Raw genomic sequence first — 24,890 nt, forward strand, 5'->3', positions numbered from 1 at the left:
TTTTGATTTTTATCTATATGCTTTAAACGTATCTTTTATTATTTTTGAGATATAATGAAAATAATTTCGATTTTAAAAAAAAATGGAGAAAAAAAGTTTTTATAAAATCGTGGGTTTTCTGAAATAGTTTGTACTAAAGTAGTGAGTCTGCTAGAATCTATCAAGATATCTATAATGAAGTGAATTCTAGATGAAATGTGAATTACTTTAATTCTGGTGGAAATAGCGCTCATTAAACCATATGATTTAAAAGAAAAAATCTTCGTATATGCTTCTTATTTGCATGATAGCTCACTCATTTTACACGTAAAAAACTTGTAACAGCACTCATTTTAAAGCTTATGTTGAGCACTATAAAACCCAATTTCACCGAAATGCATAAAATGTAAAACCTCGACACTAGATGCTTTAAATACAACAATTAAATCTTGAACGAAATAAAAAACGACTTTGCTCTATCAAATCTTGCTTAATATTTTTCCTAGAACACTTTATGTAATACCGATTTATTAAGATTTTTATTGACATTATTTTGTTCATTACATGATTTTTGTTAAAATGTATATTTTAGGAGATATTTGCAAAAAAACGAAGAAAAACGTCAAAAATATATGAATCTTTAGTGGCGAGTAACTTGAAAAGTATTAGTTTTTTGAAAAACTATAGAAGACATTTTATTCTTATAATTAGTTCTTCTATCGATTTCCGACGTTTTTTTGAAAAAATATAATTACGCCATTGAGAAGGGGTGTCATCCCCCGGGGGGTGATGGCGCAACCCGAAATGTTTTCACTTTTGAACTTGAGGGTAAGATGAACCTAATTCCGAAATTTCATTCAATTCGGAGCACAGTAAAAAAATTCAGACCTAAAACGCTCCGTTTACTGCACTATTTTAGTCATTATTAAAAAACAAGTACATTACACTCTTGAAAAAAAAATGCGGTCATGAGTTTTATATAAGATACTAATTATTGTGCTTATAGATCTAGTAAAATTCTTATTAGGAAAAGAATATCTATTGCATGCCGTCCTCAAAGGAAAAATAGAGAGTCTGAAATGACGAAGACGAATAAACTTCTGATTGTGGACAACTTCCGCTGGAAGAAAAAATACTGATAATGAGCACTGAAAGCCAAGGCACAAGACACGGTACGGAAAAAATCAAATGTGGTGCTCATGTATGACCTGCCTTCGGACAGAGCACCAATAATAATAGTAATAGTACAATCATTTATGTGGAACATATGACAAAGTAACAATATTGATAATCATAAATTAGCTTCGCTATGTACTATTTATATAGTATAGAGAATAAGATTAATTACGTTCGATTGAATCAATTAAAATTTTTTTTTCACAGACTTATGGCATTGGGGCATGTATAATCTAATCCTATCTATGACCTTGTATTGTGCTGCCAGTTTGTAATAAATCAGTTGTAGATATATCGAGCCCTTGGAGATTGTATATCCCAAGTACAGCCGCAGTTCCTGCAGAGCCAATATAGTTAACAATTGGTGTGGTTGCATAGGCTGTCGAACACACCATTCCATTTGAGATCAATTGACTGTGAGCTGGTTGAGTGTTTATCAGCTGAAATGACTAAAATATATAAAATTAATATAATTCGGATGTGAATTTGTACCACTTAAAATATGTATAAAAAGAACTGAAGATATAAACGTGAGTATCAATTAACGATTAAAATTTCAATTAACTTAATAATATATCATAATAAAAACTAAAATTTTCTAACTGAAAAACGATTAAGCTCACGGACTCGTGTGGCACGGTCGTGACTTCGAATTGTCATCGTGGCATTGTACAGCAGCGATGTCAATTTTCACTCGAAGATATAGATCAAAAATATGTTTCCAATTGAAAATAGCCCATTGTTATGCACTACTACTATAATTTAACTAGTTGTAAGTAGCATTTGGCGCTAAAAGATAATAAGCTTCCCGATACGTGTAAATAATAGCCTAAGTATATAATAGATAAAATGTTTAACTGTTTATTTCGAAAATAATGATTTAGTCTTCTTTAAAAATAATTGAAATCTTTGAAACATATTTATATGTAATAGCAAAAATTGAATTAAGTTGTTTAACATATTTTATTTAATCTTTTTCATATTTCAAAAAAAATATTTTATTTGAGTGAAGATGTAAACACCATAGAACGTACAGATGCTTCCGCATATATTCTGATAAGAATCGCTCAAACTCACGAAATTATAAACTTTGATGAATTTTTATAATGCCGCCAGTTTGTATTATAAAAATTCAAATTTAAGCGCGCTTCTCGTAGACTACGAAATCTATCTCTGTACGGAACTTCATCAGGCTATATTTAACAAAAACTAATGGATGCGATTCCCAACCAAATCTTTCGAACAGTTTTTGAATTTTTAAAATCGATTCAAAGCTGTGGTCTAAAACGTCTACGTAAGATTTTTTGCAACATTTAATTACAAAGAAACGGCTCGGCCCATCGTTGCCGATGAAACTAATTAATGTGAGTCCTCATCGAGATATACATCGAATGGCTTTTAAATTTTTGAAATCGGTCCAGCCGTTTTTGAGAAAACGTCGACGAAAGGTCAAAAATAAGCTCACATTCACACATACACAATACTTTTCCCAAATTTGATCTCATTGGATTCAGAATGACTTGAAACGTCGAAAAATCTTAAAATTAACAAATCGGTTTTTTCGCGAAAACAAACTACTACTTTGGGAAGCCAATTAATAATTCAATGATGTGTTAGAAATTACTGAAATTATAGATCTAGTTCTAGAAATAGAACAATTTTATCTTCGCAGTCAGTCAAAAATTTACTCATTACAAATACATTTTGCTAATTCAGCATTTTAATACTTGAACAAACCTTCTCTAAAAAAAATTCCATTACGCTTAACTAAGCATTTTTAAGTCAGATTAAAATTAATAAAATGTTAAACAATTCAATGAAACTGAAAGCAGCTTGCAAAATGTAGTCTTCTGTCAAAGATTACTTCAGTCTAAAGTTTAACATAATTTTTCTGTTATAAAATATTGAATTACCTGTGCATTTAAACTTTGTTGCAGTACAACATGTTGTTGATTTCTGACTGCTTCTGCTATTGAAGCAACATGTATTTGTGGCTGCGCTGTTATGCTATAGGTTGTCTGATTATCTTGATTAATGTATTGAGTTGTGTTTGAATTAGTTATCACACTGTGTAAGAAAGTACATTATTATTTCATTATAATAAAAGTTAATACATCAAAAATAAGTTAATTTTCTTACTCCTGAGATTCTTCCATTATCGTGGGTATAATAAATTCCGAATTATCATGTTGCGGTACAACTATAGTTCCTTGCATATTATTGTGAATAGTAGGAACTATATGCATCATATTAGATCGGTCAGGCATTCCAGTTGGTGGTATTGTTTGCGGTTTTCTCACAGTTACACTGGTGTTTATACCTGAAATGAATTAATAATTTTAATCACTACTAAACTTGTGGTAAATAGCAAAGTTATCTAATAAAAATCGCGAGACTTCTTAGTTCTAGAAAAATATTACATAACCGAAATAGTAAAGCATAAAGCAAATAATAAAGCACAATATAGGTAAAAAAATTTACCCAAACAAAAATAGTTGAAAAATAAATCACAATATGAGTAAAATTTTTTACCCATATTGTGATTTTTTTCCAACTATTTTTGTTTTCCTTCAATAGTATCATGTGATTTATTATATTAGTTGCAATTATTTCAACATGTGTTTTTTCTCTATAATTATATATTGTATATTGTTTTATATCTAGATTTACAACTGCTATTAATATTACCATGTCTTCTTTTCATATGCTTGTTATAATTTGGCCAATTTGTAAAATGATGTTGGCACTCAAGACATGAGTAAGGACGTTCACCAGTATGCTGCCTGCGATGAGTCTGAAATATTAATATAAATATAAATATAATATATATATATATATATATATATAAATAATATAATTTATACAATGAAATAACAAAATGTATTATTGCTATTATATTAAATATATAATATATTACATATTATATAATTATTATAAACGATATTTATTTTTATCTTTTATTTTTACAAAATAGTGCGCAAGAATGGTGCAGAATTTTGTTTTATAGACCAGATACATATTATAAGGATGGTAACAATCTGAAATATTAAATGGGTATTTTAAATATTTTATTAAGTCGCGCTTCAGATCAAGCAGTCTGAGTCGTTATCCAAAAAATCAGCTCTGAAGCTCGAGTGCAGTGATTTGGCACCAGAACAGAAATGGAATAATTTTTGATAACACTGTTATACTTTGTATGCCGCTTTAGTCTCTATCATGAATGCAACCGATTTTTCCAAAAATAAAAGAGCTCTGAGAATTTATAAAAAATTTTAACCATTCAAATTAATTAATCCAATCCTTTGAAATAAATGTATATCACACATACACACTTACAGATGCACACATGCATATTTTTTCCTTAATGATACAAAGGATTGAAACACATACTTACACAAAAATTAGAATGAACTAGTTGAAAGTGGCATATAGCCTTAAGGCAGGAACTTCTCGAAATGTCTAAGATTTGACTAATCAACCAAAATTCAAATTTAGATATTTAGATAAAATTTTCAACTGTTTATTTCAAAAATAAAGTTATCGCTTTTAATTACATCTAATCATTGCAATTTCGAATAAAATTTTCTCAAACACATTTAAATTAACTATAGTTTTAATTACAGTTTTAATTAATTATATTGCACCGGCACGTGCTCGTACGCTTTTATTTTATTATTTTAAATTTTAATGAATTGACAATGTTTGATTCATTATTTTTTAAATTTTAATTTTATTCTGCCATCTGTATATATAACTACTTTTAGCAGAGAATGCTGACGAGTTGTTTACAATTTGTGATTTACAAATTAGTAGATACCCCCGTTTATTTATTTATCTAGATACCCCCAGAGGAGTATCTACTAGAGCTGATATAATAAAAAAACTAAAACCAAAAGGGGAAAAAACAATAAAATGTAGTAAAATGAAAGTATTATAGTTAATTAAATTATATTAGGTCTCCGGGTATTTTTATTTTTTTGATACTGGTCAGCTGGCCTTCCTGGTATAAATGACATGACAGGTTAGGACGTCAATTCTGTTCTTATGATTAATGGCAACCATTGATATATGTTCTTGAATTGTAGGTAATTGTAGGTTTGACTCATTGCATCACAAAAGCAACTTTTGACACAAATTTTGACTATAATATTTTTTCAAACTTTGATGAATTTTTAACATTAATCATTTTAGTACGTTTGATAAGACCATGATATCTATTGCCAAAAAAAGTTTTATAAAAATCGGCAATTTTTGTTTTTTCAACAGTTAATTACAGAAAAACGGCTCGGTCGATTTTTACCTAAAATTAATCAGTATCATTCCCAACCAATATTTTTCGAACAGTTTTTGACTTTTTAAAATCTATTCAGAATTAAGAGCTAAAACGTGGAGGAAAAATTTTTCTGCCATTTACAAAGGAACGACTTGGCTGATCGTCGCGCAAAATGGATAAATGCTGGTTCTCATCGAGATACATCGAATGGCTTTTAAATTTTCGAAATCGGCCAAGCCGTTTTTGAGATAACGTTGATTTACGGCAAAAAATCTGTTCACATACACACACACACAAACTTTTTCCAAATTTGATCTCATTCGATTCAGAATGGCTTGAAACGTCGAGAAAACATAAAATTAGCGAATCGGATTTTTTATGAAAACAAACTTCTCTTTTGGGAAGTTAAAAATAATTTAAAAATCAACTACATAATAAAGCAATATTTTACCGTCAGTACGCCTTTGAATCTGAAGCATTTCCCACAAAATTCGCAAGAAAACGGCATAGCTCCAGTGTGAATTCTATGATGTTCTCTAAGAGTGCCCCTCTCTCTAAATTGTCTTCCACACACATCACATTGATGAGGTTTAAGACCAGAATGTACGGTTTCATGTTTCTTGAGCCTCATGGCAGTTTTAAATCTACAAATTTAAATATAAAACTTTTAGTCATTATTATTACTATTATTAGTTTCTAATCTTTTTTTCAATCCTGGTCTAGATTTTTTTTAAAATACTTTTTTTATATTTTCAAATTCTCTGCTCAAGAATTTGTGTGCAAGATTTTCAAAAAATAAAATTATTTTCGGAGATATGGCTGATTGATCAGCAGCTGCTATTTTATGAAAAAAAAATTAACTTGTCCGTAAATCATACCATAGTAATATTATTCTAGATCAATGAATTTTTCAATATAAACTCCTAGCTGTTAAATTACTTAAAATATGTACGAACGTTGAGAAAACTATCAACATTTAATTTTTCTATTTAAAAAATTTCCATAGTCCCATACCAGAATACCACCTTCAATATTTAAAAAAAAAGTTTGATAAATTATTAACAATTTAACAATTTGATAAATCATTAATAATTTAATGTGAATGTAAATAACCAAAAATATATACTTACGCTTTTCCACATATATCACAGCTATATGGTCTATAATTCATATGGGTTAACATATGGTTATCTAAATTCCCTTTCTGAATAAAACTTTTACCACATTGGTCACATGTGTAATCCCTAATGCCTGAAATAATTACGTTGTAGTTCTATATTTATCATTTTATCATTTAGTAATTATTTAAAACTTAATGGGGAATATCTTATTGTTTAGTACCTAAATATTATAAATTTCACATTGTTTTAAAATATTATTTTGTATATATAATTATACAACTTGTTCAAACATTCAGTAAACATTTATATTCATAAATTGAGTGTTGTGACAGAATGCAAAAAATCAATGGGTTAAAAAAAGAAATAAGCAATTATGTAATTAGATTTATTTGAAGACTAAATCAAATAAGATTCATATAAATGCAATACATAGAACTTTTCCTCAAAATGTACATTGAATGTGAAGGAGGACATTTAATTAATCCAAATCTTGTATTAATGTCATTAATTGTATTTAATTTTAATTTGAATTATTTACTTGACATTTATCAAATTTTATACCCATTTAGTAGCTTTTTTTAGAATAATGCAAATAAATCTTACCTGAATGTATTCTTTTATGAGCCATAAGGTTAGGCTTAGTACCAAATCTCTTGGGGCATAGATCACAATGATATTTATTTTTTAGTTCATCAGGCAAATGAGCACGAGAATGAACTTGCAAAGCTGATTGTGCTCTAAAACCTTTTCCACATTTTCTACAAATATAAGGCCTTTTTTCACAGTGTTGGGACCTATGCAAACCTAAAGTTTTGCGATTCGCAAAGTATTTACTGCACATGTCACAACTAGAAACAGATAAAAATTAAAAGTTTGCATAATTATTCATGATCATATCTTGAATATATTTTGAAATGAAGCATTTTATAACTTTTATGTAATTTCGTTTTATAGATATTAATAACATAACTTATAATTGTTATATTTGACAAAAATGTTAATGTCTATATAACCATTTAAACACCCAATGTACTTAAAAGGGATTGATATAAATTACGATTGAAAAAGGTACCTAAACTCACCAAAATCTCAGATGAATTCTATGTGCCCGCACATGACTGATAAATGTGTGATATTTATTATATGGCTTTGTACAATCTGCACACATATACTTTGGAGAACTGCGATGTATTTCTGAGTAATGTGATCTAAAATGTAATATCAACTATGACATGAATAAGAAGCAGCAATAAAAATTTAATATAAAAGATTTTTAAAACTGCATGCACTCTCTTTCTAGTTAAATATCTATCCTCAGTATGATTCTTCACAATCATACTAATCTTATATTTGAGTTAAGTATGTTATTATAAATTAAAATATAAATACAACATAATTACTTTTGTAATAATTGCAATTGAGAACAGATCGAGAACTGTGAAATACTACACATTAGATATGATTATATTGACTGCTAATTGCAGTACATGTTTTATTGATTGCTGTACAAACATATGCATAAATAACATAAAAAATAAGAAGTATTGTTTTTGTTCTGTATTGGTTTATTCTGTATGTAACTGTTCAATTAATAAAATATAATTTCCACCAGTGAAAATTGGCAATTGTGCAGACATTTGGCCAACATTCTTCATTAGTATTATTGAAATAATAATAAATCTTAGTTATTTTGTAAATATTTTTAATTTGTATTAACTCATATTAGCAAAAGAGTTTTTATCTAATTTTATGGCTAATTTTAATGCCAATAGTGAATTAATAGTGGATAAGGTTTACGTTTTATTATTCTATACCAAACTTTTTAAACAAAATTTTGTAATTTGCAGTAAAAGGCAGTTCACTTAATTTTTTCAATGTTATATCACATACTTCAAAATTAATTATTTAGTATTATGTTAGATTTTTTTATTCTTTCGTATTGAGTATATTTTGTTTCATTTATTGAATTTTGTGTAGTATGTTTTTTATTTCATTGTGTATTATTTTCTTTTCACTAGCATCAAGCATACAAGTTTTAAAAACAAAACATATAAATAAATGTTGACCATTGACCATTTACCTTAATTCCATAACCGTCTCACACTTCTTACTACAAACAGTACATAGCCAAGGATATGTGTCCCAACTATCTCTTGGCTTCGTCCCATTAAGTGAACCATCATCATTTTTCTCTGAGTCAGAAACACCTTCTAATTCTTCATCAGAACATATGTCAGTTTCACATTCACTATCGTCTTCACATTCTGATTGTGCTTTTATATAATTCTTCATAGATTCCTATAATTTGATATTGAAAAATTCATTACATAATATAAAAATTGATAATATTTTATACAACATTTGAGTATTCAAAATTTAACTCATTAACTTAAACATGACATTTTTTCAAAATCTCATTGTGCATAGTTTAAAATAATAAAAACAATATGAATGTTTCTCAGGAATCTTTTGAACTCAAAATTCTCATTAATTAATATTATAAATCATAAAAAAAAAGTACCTGGCATTCATTCGAAATTACATTTACTCTTGATCGATGTTTTTTAACTTTAGGTTGTGAACTTTCAACTTCCTCTTGAAATGCAGTGATACAGTTATCAAATTTTATGTTCTCATTGTCTTTTTGCTTAAATGCATCTTTTATTATAACTAATTGTCCATCTTTTATATCAAGTTCATCTATAATTAAAATAAATGATGAATTAAATAGTTACTTTGATGTTGAAAAATTTATCGTAGGAAATTAATTTGACCTATTCCCTCAAGTTTTAATTCGATCAAGTCTGCTTCCTCCATTGTTGATTTAGAAGTTTATGTACACAATTCATTAAAAATTATAAATACATAGCACAAGAAGAAACAATACAATAACCAACAAACTAGTGTAGTATGTGTCTGATAATTTTAATATTATTGCTTCACAACAATTAGAACAGTGGCAAATTTATTATTTATTCTAAAGAAATTATTAAGACATCAAAATATTGTTTTATATAAAATCAAAATATATTTTATTCATTCATATAATTATTTAATTCTTGCAAATGTTTTGATCTTGCAACATTCATCTCAATTATATATTTGTATAGCAATTAAATATAAATTAAATAATTTAAAACATTATTTTTGTTGCGACAGATTCGTAATAGTGTATTTACAGCCGCACGCAAAATTTATACACAAACAGGAGAAAACGTCAAACTGAAAAAGCTAATAATTTGATGCGGACTGTATCAAAATGGCGGACTAGCAAAAGATAATTTTTAATTAATAATCAATATGAATTGAAGAAAAAAAAATATAAACCAAAATTAGAAGTTAAATTAATTTATCAATAATATAAGAATAAACAAAAAAAAATATTTTAACAATGTGGTTTTGGATATTATTAAGATAATTTTTGTAATCACTTTGATATTAGTAGCGGATCTCTTTACATACATCTAATTTAATCTAAAACATCTTTTTTATGTAAATATTTAAATCATTATAAATAATAATGATAACAACTATTTAATTATTTATCGCAAATATCCCAAAGAACAAAATCCTTTACCCAGTGGATATTTAAAATAAATATATAAATATTTGTGTGGGGCTTATTTAGAGTGAAAATAAAAACTGGCTTTTGCATACTTTCATATACTCTATAAAACTTCAAGTATCATTTATTGAAATACCTAGACAATATTAGAATATGATATAATAATGCTATATATGATATAATATGCTATCAATATGCTATCAATATTGGAATATGATTTCATATGTCATGTCTTTTACAGTTCTTCAAGTGGACACCAGAGCGCCTGTTTTAAAAGAATCATGATCATAGATAAATAAGCATAATCATGATCATTTATTATGGTTAAATCATATTAATTAAGTAGGAATCATATTAATGTGGTTGGTGCATTTGGTGATTTGGAGCTTATACTCTTTTTTTATCTATGATTTGGTGCTTCATTTTTTTCTTTTTTTGAATGTTGGTGTATTATAGTCCAACATCTTTGCAGATTTTAGATTCGTGTTCTATGATTGGATTTAATGGCCTTGCCCATAAGTTCCTTATCTATGGCCTTGCATATATGTATAGAACTGTCAATGTCAAACTTATCGTCTGTCACATTTAAAATCTTGTGAAATAGAGTACTTCTTAGAATTGAATTTTATTTTTAATTTATTTAATATGTGATTCATTTTTAGTGCCATAACTATTATTGCTTTATCAAACTGGTGTATTTTTTTCGAAGTGTTTAATCCTTAATTGTCAAAAATGTCGATTATAACTAAATCAGTTTGCAGATATTTAGAAAATGCTTTATACTTTAAAACGTTAGTTTTAATACATATATTAATTTCCGATGTAGTTATTAATAAGCATATGTTAAAAACTATTACCTATTACTAGTATCTGGAAAGACCTATTTAATTATCAAAATCATTTTTTTTTTGACCTACAAAATAACTCCGATGTTTAAATACACATTGCGCATTAAATAGTGGGAACTTTTAAACACTCTTGTATTATATATGAAAATTTAAATTTAATATAATAACATCTTTATATAGTAGCAAAATATAACTGATTATTTTTCAATTAGGCCAAAATATTCTGCGTGCAGATTTCTTTCATTGAATTCTACCAGAGAAACTAAAGAAACTAATGATACTATGCAAGATGGTAGTTGTTATTTATACATAATTATCTATAGCTTTGAAATTGAGATTAACTAAAATAATTTTAGTGAAGAACCGTTTGATGAGAATTATGGGAGTGGAACCAGGTTTTAAACCATTATTACAATCTAGAGAACACTTAGCAAAATTTACACCCAAATCTCAATCAGAACTTCCTAGTCGCTCAATGCAAGATAGTTTTACTTCTGCAGTAATTCCTCTGAGCTCAGATACTACGTTGCAAGATAAATATGTAACATTTTTAGGCCATGTTAGATTAGGGAGGCTCATGGAGGATATGGACTTATTTGCTGGTATTCTTTAAATACATCTATAAAATACATCTATATTTTTAAATAGATTTAAGATGAATTAAGGTGACCATATTTTTTTATTTTACAGTAGAAAAACAGTTTCTTATATAATTTTTTTTTCTAATCAGAGTTGCAGATTTAGTAAGAATTTTATTATTTGATTATTATTTTGACTTTTCTACTTATGATATATTATATGTTATATTTCCGATCTGTATATTTTTGTTGCTTTTGAGTCTTGTGAGCACTTAATCGTTTTCATAATTCTTGCTTATTTACCTATTAATTTTCGAAAAAACTGGGATAATCTGGGACAAGTATTGCTTTTATCCCGGCCAAACGAGACTTCTGGTTACCTTAGATGAATAGATTATTTGTAAAGTTTTGTTTCAAGTTACAAAATGTCAATAACACATTTATGACTTGAATTTTTCTGCTCTTATATCTCAGAAATAAATAATTGATGTTTAAATAGCTGTTTCTAAACTCCAAGTTGAACAAAAATAGCATTAACCATAATTGCTAGAGTTTTTGTGCACATTTTAATTTATTTACTTACTATTTAGCCCTTTACATTTGCTGTTTTTGTATAAATTTTAGTGTGGGTTGTCAATAAGCATTTAGTTATACCAAATCTGCAGGAAGGTATACCATTGCCATATACTTTAGTAACTGTATTGGTCGATGAAATAGATTTCACAGATTATATACCGAAGGTATAATATTTGTTACTAGAGTATATATATTTGTAATCTATATATTATATAATTTTAGCATGATGCTGATATTAGGTTGTCAGGCCATGTGAGTTGGGTAGGAAAATCATCAGTAGAAGTAGTTGTGTGGTTAGAACAGCAATCCCATGGTTCATGGCAAAAAATTACTCGTGCATTATTTTTAATGGCTGCTAGAAATCCTTCAAATACTGGAGCAGCGGTTGTGAATCCTTTGCAACCCAGTACAGATGAAGAGAGACAAATCTTTGAAGGAGGCCTAAGTAATTTGAGTGTTTATTCTATAAGTTCATGAATCAATTTATTTCAATTTCAAAATATTATTTAAGATCGCAAGATGAGGAGGCAAAAAATTTCTCAAGAATCATTATTTAAGGTCATACCAAATGAATCAGAGCAGCGTACTATTCATGATTTGTTCATACAGACAATAGAAACAAATGATCAATCCTTTACTTCACGTAGCTTACCTCCTTCATCTATGTGGATGGAAAATGCAAAGTTATCAAATTTAGTTTTTTCCCATCCAGAAGATCGAAATCTTCATAATAAAGTATTTGGTGGGTTTTTGATGAGACATGCTCTGGAACTTTCATGGGCAGCAGGTTATCTTCATAGGTAAGTATTTCACAAATAGTAACAGATAAGTAAAAAAAAAACATAAAATTTAATTACAGTAAACATCGGCCAAAGTTAGAGCACATCAGTGATATCAGTTTCCATAAGCCTGTGGATGTATCTTCTTTACTGAGAATGCATGCATATATAGTATACACAGAGCTTAAGTATATGCAAATAGTGGTTTATACTGATGTATATGATCCAAATACTGGCTCCAGCAACACAACAAATGTATTTCATTATACATATTCCATTCCTGATAAAATGCAACAGGTTATTCCAAAAACTTATCATGAAGCCATGATGTACCTTGATGGTCGAAGAAGATTTCAACATGTAAAAAATCTTAACACATTAGGGGTATAAATGCCATAGTTTTCAACTTTCTTGCCAAATGGAATACTTAACATTGTCAATATTGTACTTAACTTATTTATAATTGTCCTTGTTATGACTAATATTTATGAATCATATATATATATGATATATATATGATTCATAATCTTCTGCTATTATATATATATATATATATATATATATATATATATATAATAGCAGAAGTTGTATTTTTAATAATAAAAATAACTACTGGATAAATGCAACATAATTTATTTTATATATTGCAAAATATTGTTCAACAAAATATGGTAATATAATCATTTTTATTCTGTAACTATTTTAAATATATTCATTATCATAATGCAATACCCATTAAAACAGCAATTATAGTGTAATAATATAAGTTAGTGAATCATAATAAAGTAATAACAAAAAAAAAATCAAAGTCAATTATCCTTGTCTGCCAAATACTAGTCACCATTATAATCAGGCTTGTAAAATTTTAAATAATATACCCTTCATTAAAATTACATTTGTTTATGATGTCACAGTTTAGCGGATTATAATAAATAATCTTCTCTTTACAATTGGCAGCCTTATTAACATTTATTGTGAAAACTCAATTAGCTAATAAAAGATGATTAATAATATATGTTATATTACAAATTTTTAACAATGCGTTATTATCACAATTACTAAGAATAAATTTCATCTAAAGCTTTCACGTTGTAAACATTTCAAAACATTTCTTAAAAATAATTTTATTTGTATACATATGTTAAGATCCTAAGCCAAATAATTTTCAAATAAATTTTTTCTTAGTATTTATGAAAAATAAGCACACTTTGGAGGCCAATATCTAAATAAATTTTTCACATTGTTCCAACTATGTAATGTTCTTCTCATACTGAGGCGTCATATTTTCTTCTGAAGTATACTCTTCAAATGATTCATTAATTTGCAAAGATATTTTTGAATGGTTATGTTAATTTTCAATTCACATTCACTAATCACATTTTGGTTACCAGTAACAATTATATGACGCACTTGAGTTGTACAACTTGTCTAAAATAATGCTTTAACAAATGTTTATATTTTCATTATAAAAATTCACTAATTTTTTTTATTTAAATTCAACTATTTTTTGAGTTTATGATATTTTTAATGTCCATTCAATTGCACACTTTAAGAGTCCACAGTTGTGCATTTATGAAAAGTTGAAAAATTAATATTAGGAAAACTGAAATTGATACAAACTGGCACATCTTATCCATAAAACTTTTCAAAAATTTATACAACAGTCATATAAATCCGAGTAGGAATATTGTTCTTTTCATAAATTTCTTGAAGATCTATATGTCCGCATTTTTACTTTAATTTGCTGAAAAAAAAACAATTTTTTCAGAAATGTCTAAATTTAGCACGCAGTTGAACGGGTATTCTTTTAAAACAAGTTAAAACTTAATTTGTATAAACATATCACTGTGAAGAACTGCTCATTAATCACTATTATAATCCATGTCGTCTCCACAGTTAACATTTCAAATAAAAGGACAATTTTATAACACTAATTGTTTGTTCCTTTACAGACTCGGTAGCAGTTCATTTACTGATTTCTTCCACGTCCACGTCCTCTATTTCCATGTTCTCCCCTATCCTACATTTAATAAAAACATACAGAATTAGTTTTATCAATTTAATCATTATTACTATTATTATTATTATTATTATTATTATTTAAATTATCAGTTATTAATTTATTTAATCCTTTTTTGATTTTCTTCTTCTTTTTTTTCTTTTTTTTGATTTTAATACCCACTGTCAACTTATAGATTTTTATGTAATCTGATTGTTGAAATATTCATTAAAGAGAAAAGTGTAAATTGATAAATTGTTTAAATAAAACATTGTTAAAATTATACACAAAAAATAGGATAAAACTTATACATATATGTGTGTGTATATATGTATGTGTATATATGTATGTATGTATGTATGTATGTATATATATATATATATATATATATATATATATATATATATTAGGGTGGTCCTTAAAATGGTCATTTTCGATTTTCTTTGCTCCCAGGGGCTCAAATGCTTCCAAATAGATAAAAAACAATTCTCTGAAAGTTTTAGCTTTTAATATTAATGTTTAGATAGAGCGCAATTCAATCAAAGTTTTGTATGCAAATAGCATGGAAAATTTTTCAAAAATTTTAAAAATGTTTTTTGGATGTAATTTAGTGAACAAATGAATGAATAAAACTTATTCATTTGTCGCTAAGTTATACCTAAAACATTTTTTTAAAATTTTCAAATTTTTTTCCATGCTCTTTCCGATCTTCATATTGATTTTATAAACAAAATAATACAAATCAACAGTATAAAACATTTTCAAAAACTACAACATCATTCAAACGATATAGTCTCTCAGCTTCTTGAGACATCAACTTCAAGAAGACTGAAGAAGAAGCTGCCCGAAGATAATATGGAGGAACCTTAGATAATATGAACAGAATAATTGAATTATTTATTGAAGTGATTCTCTAAATATGATTGTAATATTGATCCGATAAATTTATATGTGTGTTTGCAAGTGTGTGTGTATGTGTGTGAGTGAATGACATAAGCCAAATAGCTCATAGAATAGTCATGTATTCTGATTGCTATTGAAAATAAAAATTAAAAAAAAAAAAAAAAAAAACAATGCTCTTTCCATACAAACTTCGATTGAATTACGCTCTATCTAAAAGTTAATATTAAGAGCTAAAACTTTCAGAGAATTGTTTTTTATCAATTTGGAACCATTTGAGCCCCTGGGAGCAAGGAAATTCGAAAATGACCATTTTAAGGACCACCCTAATATATATATATATATATATATATATATATAAATTTGATGTTGAAATGTATGATTGTATGTATTAATGTATCAATTTCTTGATAATATATATATATATATATATATATATATATATATATATATCACTAAAACAATGTCATTTTATTTAATAATTTCTATACTATTCTAATTTGAAGGATGAACAAATGTGATTATAAAATGAAACTTTAAGATAATCATCTTTTACCTTTGGATGCAATCCATGATGCATTCTGTGACCACCATGACCACCATCATGATCCCTATGACCTCGTGGTCCATCACGATAGTGATCTCGAGAGTCCATTCTTTGATGGTGGTTATCTCTAGAGTCCATTCTCTGATGATGATTATCACGAGAATCCATCCTCTGATGATGATTATCTCTGTCCATTCTTTGATGATTATCATGGTGATATCCACCATGCATATCATGATTACCTCGATCTCGATAATTGCCACTACTATTATTTTGATGATCACGCATTCCTCTATGTTTATCATATCCTCCATGATGTGAAGATTTATGATCATTCCCATAATCTCCATGGCCCTTATTATCAAAATTTCCACTGTTTTGCATTTCATGCTGCACTGGCACTTTCCTCGAATCTTCCTCTTCTTGGCGTTTTTCATAATGAATAAAGTCATCAAAAATAGATGTAGAATGTCTGTAACTATGCAGAATACGTAATACTTGCTGACCCTTAGGATGTGGCACCTCCTGCGTATCTCTTGAATTTGTCACTGGTTTATTTTCATTGTTCTCCAAGCGAATATGGCGCAGCTGGACATTGGGAACATCTTTAACATATATCCATCGCACTTTAAACTGCCCTTTCCACTTATTCTGCGACCACACACTTGAATTGCTAGAATAGTCCACTGCACTGACCATCTGTGCCATTCCACAAAAATGTCCTGATCCATTAACAGAGAAGAACAAGTATACCATGCCACCATTAACCTTTTCGCGCTCTCTATAAGCTTGGTCCAATCGTTTATTGCCATGTTCTGTTGAGCACCAAATTTCATATTTGATACTTCTATGAATATCATCTTCAGAATATGACTTTATAACAAAAAATCGAGCATTAGGAGCGGTTAAATCAAACTCTGTAGGATTATAATTGTTTTTCACTCTCAACTCATCTAAAACTGGATGAGGAACCAATGGAAGGGAAATGGGTTGCTGTTGAATTACTTGTTGATTGGCCATAGGCCCACTTTGTACTGGATTTCCTGTCATTGGAAGCATTCCTGCATGAGGAGGCATATTCATATTTTGGTTCATGTGTGAAGGAATAATTACTGGTTGAGAAGGATATCCATGGTTTGCCTGCATAATATGTGGTTGAGTTTGACCCTGCATTGGTTGTGATATATTCCTCGCCATATTCATTGATTGAGGCCTCAGGTGAGGTATTCCCTGTGGTCCTTGCTGATTTTGGGTCAACCCAGTTACTGCTTGCCATGTAGGCCTAACATTGTTCACTGCTGGAGGAGCACTATTCATAGATGCTGTAGATGTTTGCTGTTTTATTGGAACAGGTGCAGGAGCAGGTGTTGTTAATGGTGGTGGTGTAGGAGAGGGAGGGACATTTTGAACAGGTGGAGGTGGTGGTGGTACACTGGGTCCATTTTTATTAGATGTATCCCATGTTCCAATATCCATGTTATGTTTCCCAGGAATCATAGGTGGTGGTGGCATACCAGGTCCTTTCTTTTTCAAACCTGTGCTTTGAGTACTAATTTGAGGCTTTGCTGGTTGGCTAGCAATGGAAGCCCATGTCATCTTTTTAGGGGCAGAATTTGAAACACCATGGCTCAAAACCAAATTGTCTTTATCTTTCAAACCATCTTTATCTTTATTTCCGATAGATGTTGAAACCATCTGTCCCATTGAAGGATTTTGAAGCATTTGATTGCCATGAAGGCTGTTGGGCATGTCCAGATTAAGATTCTGCATACCATGCTCCATTGTTTTAAGCCCAAGACTCGAATCAGGCATGCCCAAGCCAGGATTTTGTGCATACATACTCTGATCTGTACGGTAGTAGTCATCATAATGAGGCTTACGCTGCTGATTATGAGAGCCCCATGTAGAATAGTCACCGTTGCCAGGAAAATAATTAAAAGTTGAAGGCTGAGCAAAAGCTGAAAAAATAGTATTCAAAATATGACTGATCAAGTGTCTCCACTACGACGTCATAATAGTAAAAAAATAGTGTACTCCATAACTAACCATCGACTCCACCATAACTATCATGAGTAGCGTAGCCACCTAAAAATGTCATGGGATCGCCGCCCGAAGCCGCAGCGGTACCATTAGACCAAGTGCCGTCACTAACACCGAACGCCTGGTAAGAATAGGCCGTACCCGCAGCGGTAGTCGTGCCGTAATAGCCGGCCGCCTGACCGTAATGATCCGCTCCGCTGGTCGCCGAATAAGCGCCCGCCGCGCCGCTCGTTGTGTGGTTGCCGCTGTTCACGCTCGAAGTATGCGATGCACCGCCGCTTTGATGACGCCATGATTCGAAATCAGTTTCGCTGCTGCCGCCGCCAGATTCTAAATGTTCTGCTAATTTCAAATACGATTGAGTAACATAAGTAATAAAGAATATTTTATTACTTGATCAAATTTGATTCGAGACGCTTAATATAAAAGCAAACAAAATTCTTTTTGATCTATTACATAATTTATGTCATTTATGATATAGCACACTATTTTTTTTTATTTTAATATTAAATGGTCTCTATAATATGCAGGTAAAACATATAATAAACGTAATTGAAGTTTGGTTATTAACAAAATACATAATAAAATGTATTGGGAAACGTTGAGCACAATGGGCTAAATTGAAGGAAGTCACGTACAAGATATGTAATATCTCATTAATATTATTAAATCAGATTAGATTTATCATTGCATATAAAATTAAACATAAAAATCTGTCAAATATTATTATTTATTCAATGCAATCAATTATTTTATCAATTTGCAATAAAAAAACTTTCAACAAATAACCCAAGGAAAATGACGTCTTATTTGAATAGGTCAGATAAAAGTATAGTTGTTAATTATTGAATCAAATGTAGTTAACAGCAGTTAATTTATTTTTGCCAAAATATTGGTCTATAGAGTAACTATAAGTTTTTATATCTCACAAATAGTAGATTTTGTAATGCTTTATTAGACGTCATTCATCATGTGTTAGACATCATTTTCACAGTAAAAACTACAAACTAATAAACTATTCAATAACAAATAGGAAAAATAAATGCTATATAAATAAATGTTTGTATTAGTTATGTACATTAGTAACTAATGTTAGGTCAAAAAAAAAATAATAATAAAAATGGAATCATTAGATATAACTAAATCTTCATCCTTATTTAATATAAGGACTCTTATTTCTAATCTACTTGTCTAAATCAATCTATTCTGTTTGTATTCCTTGATGAAAATTGTTACTAAAACACTAATTTATAATATCTTGTGAGAATGATTTTAATACATTTTAATAAGATGTTATGAAACTGTAATATATTTGATGTTTTATTAAGACAAACATATTTCATTCAATATTTGCCGTTGGATGAATTGATAGTCCGAAATTTAAGTGCATTTTATTCTCTGAAACTTTTACTTTCTCAATAAGTAGACACAAAAGTAAAGCAGTCATATTACTTTATATATAATAATTCCAACATAAATATTCTGTAACTAATTCTTCAAAAATAAAATCTATTATAATTGTTAAAAGTTTCAATTGATAACAACAGATAATAATAAATCAATGAACTAAAGTCTAAATAGAGAAAGAACAATCACATTATTTTTAAAAACTCACAAAACAATTCAAATAAAACAAAAAAAAAATACTTGAAAGTTAGAAAACATTCAGAGCGAATATTGCACGCAATTGATAATCATATGATTAATATTAGTTCATTGTTGCTTCAATGGGGAAAGAAATTTTTGCACAACTTTTAATTTTCAACATTATACATTTCACTATTTTTATCACGTTAAACAAATAATTATCTGCATAAACAATATATTATAATAGCTACAGAATATTTTTCATAATTATTTAGTATAGTTTATAGTTAATAACTTAAGAATTCATTTTAATAACAGAAATAACAAAAAAGTCTAATATTAAGTGTACTTTACCTTGGTTGCCTTGGCCTTTCATCCGCTATAAGTTCATGAAAAGAAGTATTGAAGATTTATTAAATATATTTCCAGTAATTTTTCATTATTTTAACCATATTTTATTATTATTTCACACTTTGTACCTGATCTGACACGCCTGCTGACATTGGCCACAATTTTATTGTCTTTTCAATACAGTATCTTAAGATTACACAAACTTATCTTAGCACACAAATATACTTCAACAGTCAATTTTACACCATAAACAATATATTGATTTTATTATTTACTAAGTTAGAAAATTATAGTTATTGATAATAAGTTATCATAAATGGCCGACATTAATGGGAGAGAATAAGAATACGTGGAGAAATTATTTCTTCACATTTGTTTTGTTATTTCTTAGTGTTGCCAGAGAAAGCATTAATTATTTAGATATTTGGGATCAAAATATGAATCTCAGTAGAGTATGATTTGGTATTCGCTTTTCGTTAAATCACTTGTTATTAATTAATTATATTTGTCATGAATTAATTTTAATTTAATGTGCGTAATTCAATGTCGACGATTGCGTGTACAATACATTCTATGATAAACTGTACTTCTGTGACACACTTATTTATCTATGTTGTACTTTATGTTGATGTTTATTTATCTATGGTAAATGCAAACTTTCGTTTTAACGTTTTAACAGTTTTCACGTTTTTAATGCACCCAAGTTTTTTATATTCTTGCATGAATTTTTCTTGTTTTTTTTTCTACTACAATACAAGCAAGCAATGGAGCAAATAAATATTTGATTTAATATTTCAAAAAATCAGTTTAGAGAAAAAAAGGCAGTGTATATTTTTCATTGTTTACATTTGATATTTCATGTAATGCTGCAATATAGCAGATAAATAGATAAACTTACAAAAATATATTTCGTAGAAATGAACCTAATTTATTAACAACTTCAAGCAAAAGTTCAAGCTTTCATAAAAAAAAAGAGTGCGCGTAAGGATCACACGCGATTGAAGTAAAACTTTTAATATTGTATGAGTAGGCAATTAAGATAAAAATAAAAAAAACATCATATTTGAATTTTAAAAATCATTTATTAATAATCACATAACATCAATAACACAGTTTAAAACAACATCGATAGATTAATTGCTATCATATTTCATATATGATATAATAGGTTTGTGATAACTAAAATGAGAGACATAAATTTTGCTTTGTAAACTATGTACATTTCTGGAGAAAACTGCATCAATAGTCGTGCCATATCTTGTGGTTGATTCAAATGGAGAATTATTCATTGTTAAATTAAATTTATTATTTAAAAAATCAATTAATGGTTGAGATTCTTCTGAACGAAAATTGACATTGAAATCTCCAGCAAGAATTAATGGTATATCGTTGTGATTAGTGTTTAAAAGTTTTGCACTCTCATAAGAAAAATGAAGTAACTGCTGATGAAGAAATTTAATAATATTTGATATGTTTTTATTGGGAGAAATGTAAAGGACGACTATAATTAATGTTTGATTCTGTGTGTGTAATATCACCTACTTGTGTAATTTCATTAGGAATATCCAGTAATATTGTTGGCGCAAGAAACTGCATAGGAGTGGCATTATGAAGAGTATCTGAACATGAATGATAGACAGCTACACCACCTGCTCTTGAGTCCGATCGTTTGTATTGAGTAACGCAGTAATAGTTCTGAATATCAATTCGTTCTTCATTATTAATCCAAGTTTCCGAAAATAACAAAAACGTACAACGTTGTAGCACTTTATCTTGCAGATCAGGCAAATGAGCTCGTAAACTTGGCAGTTAAAGGAAAACAATTAAATGTCGTTCAAACTTATTATCTCACTCAATTTTTCTTCTTGTGTTATTAATCTACAAGTTGAAAGTCTTTGGAATTCAGTTTTTAAGTTCATTAATCCTGCTGGCCGTTTTCTTCCATGATAAAATTTTTTGAAATGATGAACAATCCATTAATGCTGGTAACTCGTGATAATGCAACATATAGAAGCTGCTGATTATGTGTTTTATTGTATTCATATACAATTTCATCAAAAGTACCACCTTGTGATTTGTGTATTGTGAGTGCACAAGCAGACACTAAAGGAAAATGATTTCTTTTGACAAATATGATTTTATTTCTATTCATTGGAATAGATGAAGATTTCCTGAGAATCGGCACAGCTGTCCTACTGATATTAAGAGTTTGAATATGATGTGCAGCTTTCTTTCTTATTTTGTTACCTATCTTACCAGGAAATTCAAACCATAAACGTAGAAGTTCATCATTATCGCCACGTTCTATGTACACTAATTTTCCTACACAACCATTAGCTAAGCCATCACTTACATCAATATTAGTTGTTATTATGTAAAATTTATTCAGAACTAAAATTCTTTCATACGGCAAACTCCCGGTATCAATAACCGATTTTTGTGAAACTGCTGACGAATGTATGATTGTTGATCTGTCGCATGGCAACCTACATAAATATCCGTGGCAGTAGATATTATTTTGTCTTCAACGAGATTCAGTATAAATTTATTATATTCCATGACACAATTATTCTCTAAGAAAAGTCTTATTCCATGAGGACATAATACAGTAACCTCTTCTTTTGTAAAAAAAAAAAAGAGTGCGCGTAAGGATCACACGCGATTGAAGTAAAACTTTTAATATTGTATGAGTAGACAATTAAGATAAAAATAAAAAAACACCATATTTGAATTTTAAAAATCATTTATTAATAATCACATAACATCAATAACACAGTTTAAAACAACAACGATAGATTAATTGCTATCATATTTCATATATGATATAATAGGTTTGTGATAACTAAAATGAGAGACATAAATTTTGCTTTGTAAACTATGTACATTTCTGGAGAAAACTGCATCAATAGTCGAGCCATATCTTGTGTTTGAATCAAATGGAGAATTATTCATCGTTAAATTAAATTTATTATTTAAAAAATCAATTAATGGTTGAGATTCTTCTGAACGAAAATTGACATTGAAATCTCCAGCAAGAATTAATGGTATCTCGTTGTGATTAGTGTTTAAAAGTTTTGCACCCTCATTAGAAAAATGAAGTAACTGCTGATGTTCAATTCAATAATATTTGATATGTTTTTATTGGAGAAAGAAATTTAAAGGACGACTATAAACAATGTTTGATTCTGTGTGTTCATACAGCGGACAACTGCAATATCACCTACTTGTGTAATTTCATTAGGAATATCCAGTAATATTTTTGGCGCAAGAAACTGCATAGGAGTCGCATTATGAAGAGTATCTGAACATGAATGATAGACATTAGACAGCTACACCACCTGCTCTTGAGTTTGATCGTTTGTATTGAGTAACGCAGTAACAGTTCTGAATATTAATTCGTTCTTCATTATTAATCCAAGTTTCCGAAAATACAAAACGTACAACGTTGTAGCACTTTATCTTGCAGATCAGGCAAATGAGCTCGTAAACTTTGGCAGTTAAAGGAAAACAATTAAATGTCGTTCAACTTATTATCTCACTCAATTTTTCTTCTTGTTTTATTAATCTACAAGTTGAAAGTCTTTGGAATTCATTTTTTAAGTCCATTAATCCTGCTGGCCGTTTTCTTCCATAATAAATTTTTTTTTGTCGTTGTTTTAGAATGATGAACAATCCATTAATGTTGGTAACTCGTGATAATGCAACATATAGAAGCTGCTGATTATGTTTTTTTGTATTCATATACAATTTTATCAAAAGTACCACCTTGTGATTTGTGTATTGTGAGTGCACAAGCAGACACTAAAGGAAACTGATTTCTTTTGACAAATATGATTTTATTTCTATTCATTGGAATAGATGAAGATTCCTGAGAATCGCACAGCTGTCCTACTGATTAAGAGTTTGAATATTGATGTGCAGCTTTCTTCTTATTTTGTTACCTATCTTACCAGGAAATTCAAACCAAAACGTAGAAGTTCTCATTATCGCCCACGTTCTATTTACACTAATTTTCCTACACAACCATTAGCTAAGCCATCACTACTATATCATCAATATTAGTTGTTATTATGTAAATTTATTCAGAACTAAAATTATTTCATACGGCAAAGCCCCGGTATCAATACCGATTTTTGTGAAACTGCTGACGATGTATGATTGTTGATATGTCGCATGTCAACCTACACAAATATCCGTGGCAGTAGATATTATTTTGTCTTCAACGAGATTCAGTATAAATTTATTATATTCCATGATACATTTATTCTCTAAGAAAAGTCTTATTCCATGAGGACATAACATAAAAAACGTGATTCAATTAATGCAAGTTCATATAGGGTTTAGCGCGTTCGACTTACGCATGACATGACGGGAGTGGATCCTCGCGACATCAGCGCTTACGGCGTCGTAGTGTTCATTCAACTTCACGTTGGCGTTTTCGTTGCATTTGTACGATTTACACCCCGTGTCGCGCCTAAAAATTTTTACACCCATATCGCGCCTAAAGAAGTTTTACTTCAAAAACGTGATTCAATTAATGCAAGTTCATATAGGGTTTAGCGCTCGACTTA

The 24,890-nt window shown here is 28.9% G+C and overlaps 3 protein-coding genes across 4 annotated transcripts; 1 reads left to right on the forward strand and 2 right to left on the reverse strand.

Annotated features, from left to right (window-relative positions):
* Positions 1-1,246: 1,246 nt before the first annotated feature.
* LOC113370607 (zinc finger protein 675-like) lies at positions 1,247-9,456 on the reverse strand. Its single transcript, XM_026611301.1, has 11 exons — positions 9,324-9,456; positions 9,071-9,249; positions 8,630-8,847; positions 7,632-7,757; positions 7,153-7,397; positions 6,559-6,679; positions 5,880-6,072; positions 3,844-3,949; positions 3,295-3,475; positions 3,069-3,222; positions 1,247-1,604 (listed from the first exon to the last, which is right to left on the reverse strand). Exons 1-11 carry the CDS (start codon positions 9,364-9,366, stop codon positions 1,395-1,397), a joined length of 1,776 nt encoding a protein of 591 aa, XP_026467086.1. The 5' UTR covers positions 9,367-9,456; the 3' UTR covers positions 1,247-1,394.
* A 1,241-nt stretch (positions 9,457-10,697) lies between these two features.
* LOC113370509 (acyl-coenzyme A thioesterase 9, mitochondrial-like) lies at positions 10,698-13,309 on the forward strand. The gene is made up of 7 exons (XM_026611182.1): positions 10,698-10,905; positions 11,175-11,254; positions 11,319-11,564; positions 12,165-12,280; positions 12,339-12,561; positions 12,628-12,916; positions 12,976-13,309. The coding sequence occupies exons 1-7, from the start codon at positions 10,847-10,849 to the stop codon at positions 13,283-13,285; spliced, it is 1,323 nt and encodes a 440-aa protein (XP_026466967.1). The 5' UTR covers positions 10,698-10,846; the 3' UTR covers positions 13,286-13,309.
* Positions 13,310-14,504: 1,195 nt separating this feature from the next.
* LOC113370453 (YTH domain-containing family protein 3-like) lies at positions 14,505-20,649 on the reverse strand. 2 transcript variants are annotated; one of them, XM_026611120.1, is made up of 5 exons: positions 20,448-20,649; positions 20,323-20,347; positions 18,388-18,723; positions 16,351-18,299; positions 14,505-14,915 (listed from the first exon to the last, which is right to left on the reverse strand). In XM_026611120.1, exons 1-5 carry the CDS (start codon positions 20,469-20,471, stop codon positions 14,865-14,867), a joined length of 2,385 nt encoding a protein of 794 aa, XP_026466905.1. In that variant the 5' UTR covers positions 20,472-20,649; the 3' UTR covers positions 14,505-14,864. The 2 variants fall into 2 exon arrangements, with proteins under 2 accessions (XP_026466905.1, XP_026466906.1); XM_026611121.1 differs by having other exon boundaries at positions 14,506-14,915; positions 18,388-18,720.
* Between the last annotated feature and the right edge of the window lie 4,241 nt (positions 20,650-24,890).

This window comes from Ctenocephalides felis, unplaced genomic scaffold, assembly GCF_003426905.1.
Source record: "Ctenocephalides felis isolate EL2017-DRISC unplaced genomic scaffold, ASM342690v1 CF-g0.4_SCAFFOLD_01492, whole genome shotgun sequence".
Classification (NCBI taxonomy): Eukaryota; Metazoa; Arthropoda; class Insecta; order Siphonaptera; family Pulicidae; genus Ctenocephalides; species Ctenocephalides felis.

What these genes read in the sequence shown, in the direction of transcription:
- LOC113370607 (XM_026611301.1), bottom strand. Translation starts at nt 9,366, where the DNA reads ATGGAGGAAGCAGACTTGATCGAATTAAAACTTGAGGGAATAG. An exon ending in TGTGATATATGTGGAAAAGC is followed by an intron (nt 6,073 to 6,558) that starts GTAAGTATATAT and finishes TTAAATTTGTAG; the next exon opens with ATTTAAAACTGCCATGAGGC. An exon ending in AACAAAGTTTAAATGCACAG is followed by an intron (nt 1,605 to 3,068) that starts GTAATTCAATAT and finishes TATATATTTTAG; the next exon opens with TCATTTCAGCTGATAAACAC.
- LOC113370509 (XM_026611182.1), top strand. Translation starts at nt 10,847, where the DNA reads ATGTCGATTATAACTAAATCAGTTTGCAGATATTTAGAAAATGCTTTA. An exon ending in TAATGATACTATGCAAGATG is followed by an intron (nt 11,255 to 11,318) that starts GTAGTTGTTATT and finishes AAATAATTTTAG; the next exon opens with TGAAGAACCGTTTGATGAGA. An exon ending in GCAGCAGGTTATCTTCATAG is followed by an intron (nt 12,917 to 12,975) that starts GTAAGTATTTCA and finishes ATTTAATTACAG; the next exon opens with TAAACATCGGCCAAAGTTAG.
- LOC113370453 (XM_026611120.1), bottom strand. Translation starts at nt 20,471, where the DNA reads ATGTCAGCAGGCGTGTCAGATCAG. An exon ending in CAGCAGGCGTGTCAGATCAG is followed by an intron (nt 20,348 to 20,447) that starts GTACAAAGTGTG and finishes ATGAACTTATAG; the next exon opens with CGGATGAAAGGCCAAGGCAA. An exon ending in GAAAGGCCAAGGCAACCAAG is followed by an intron (nt 18,724 to 20,322) that starts GTAAAGTACACT and finishes ATTTGAAATTAG; the next exon opens with CAGAACATTTAGAATCTGGC.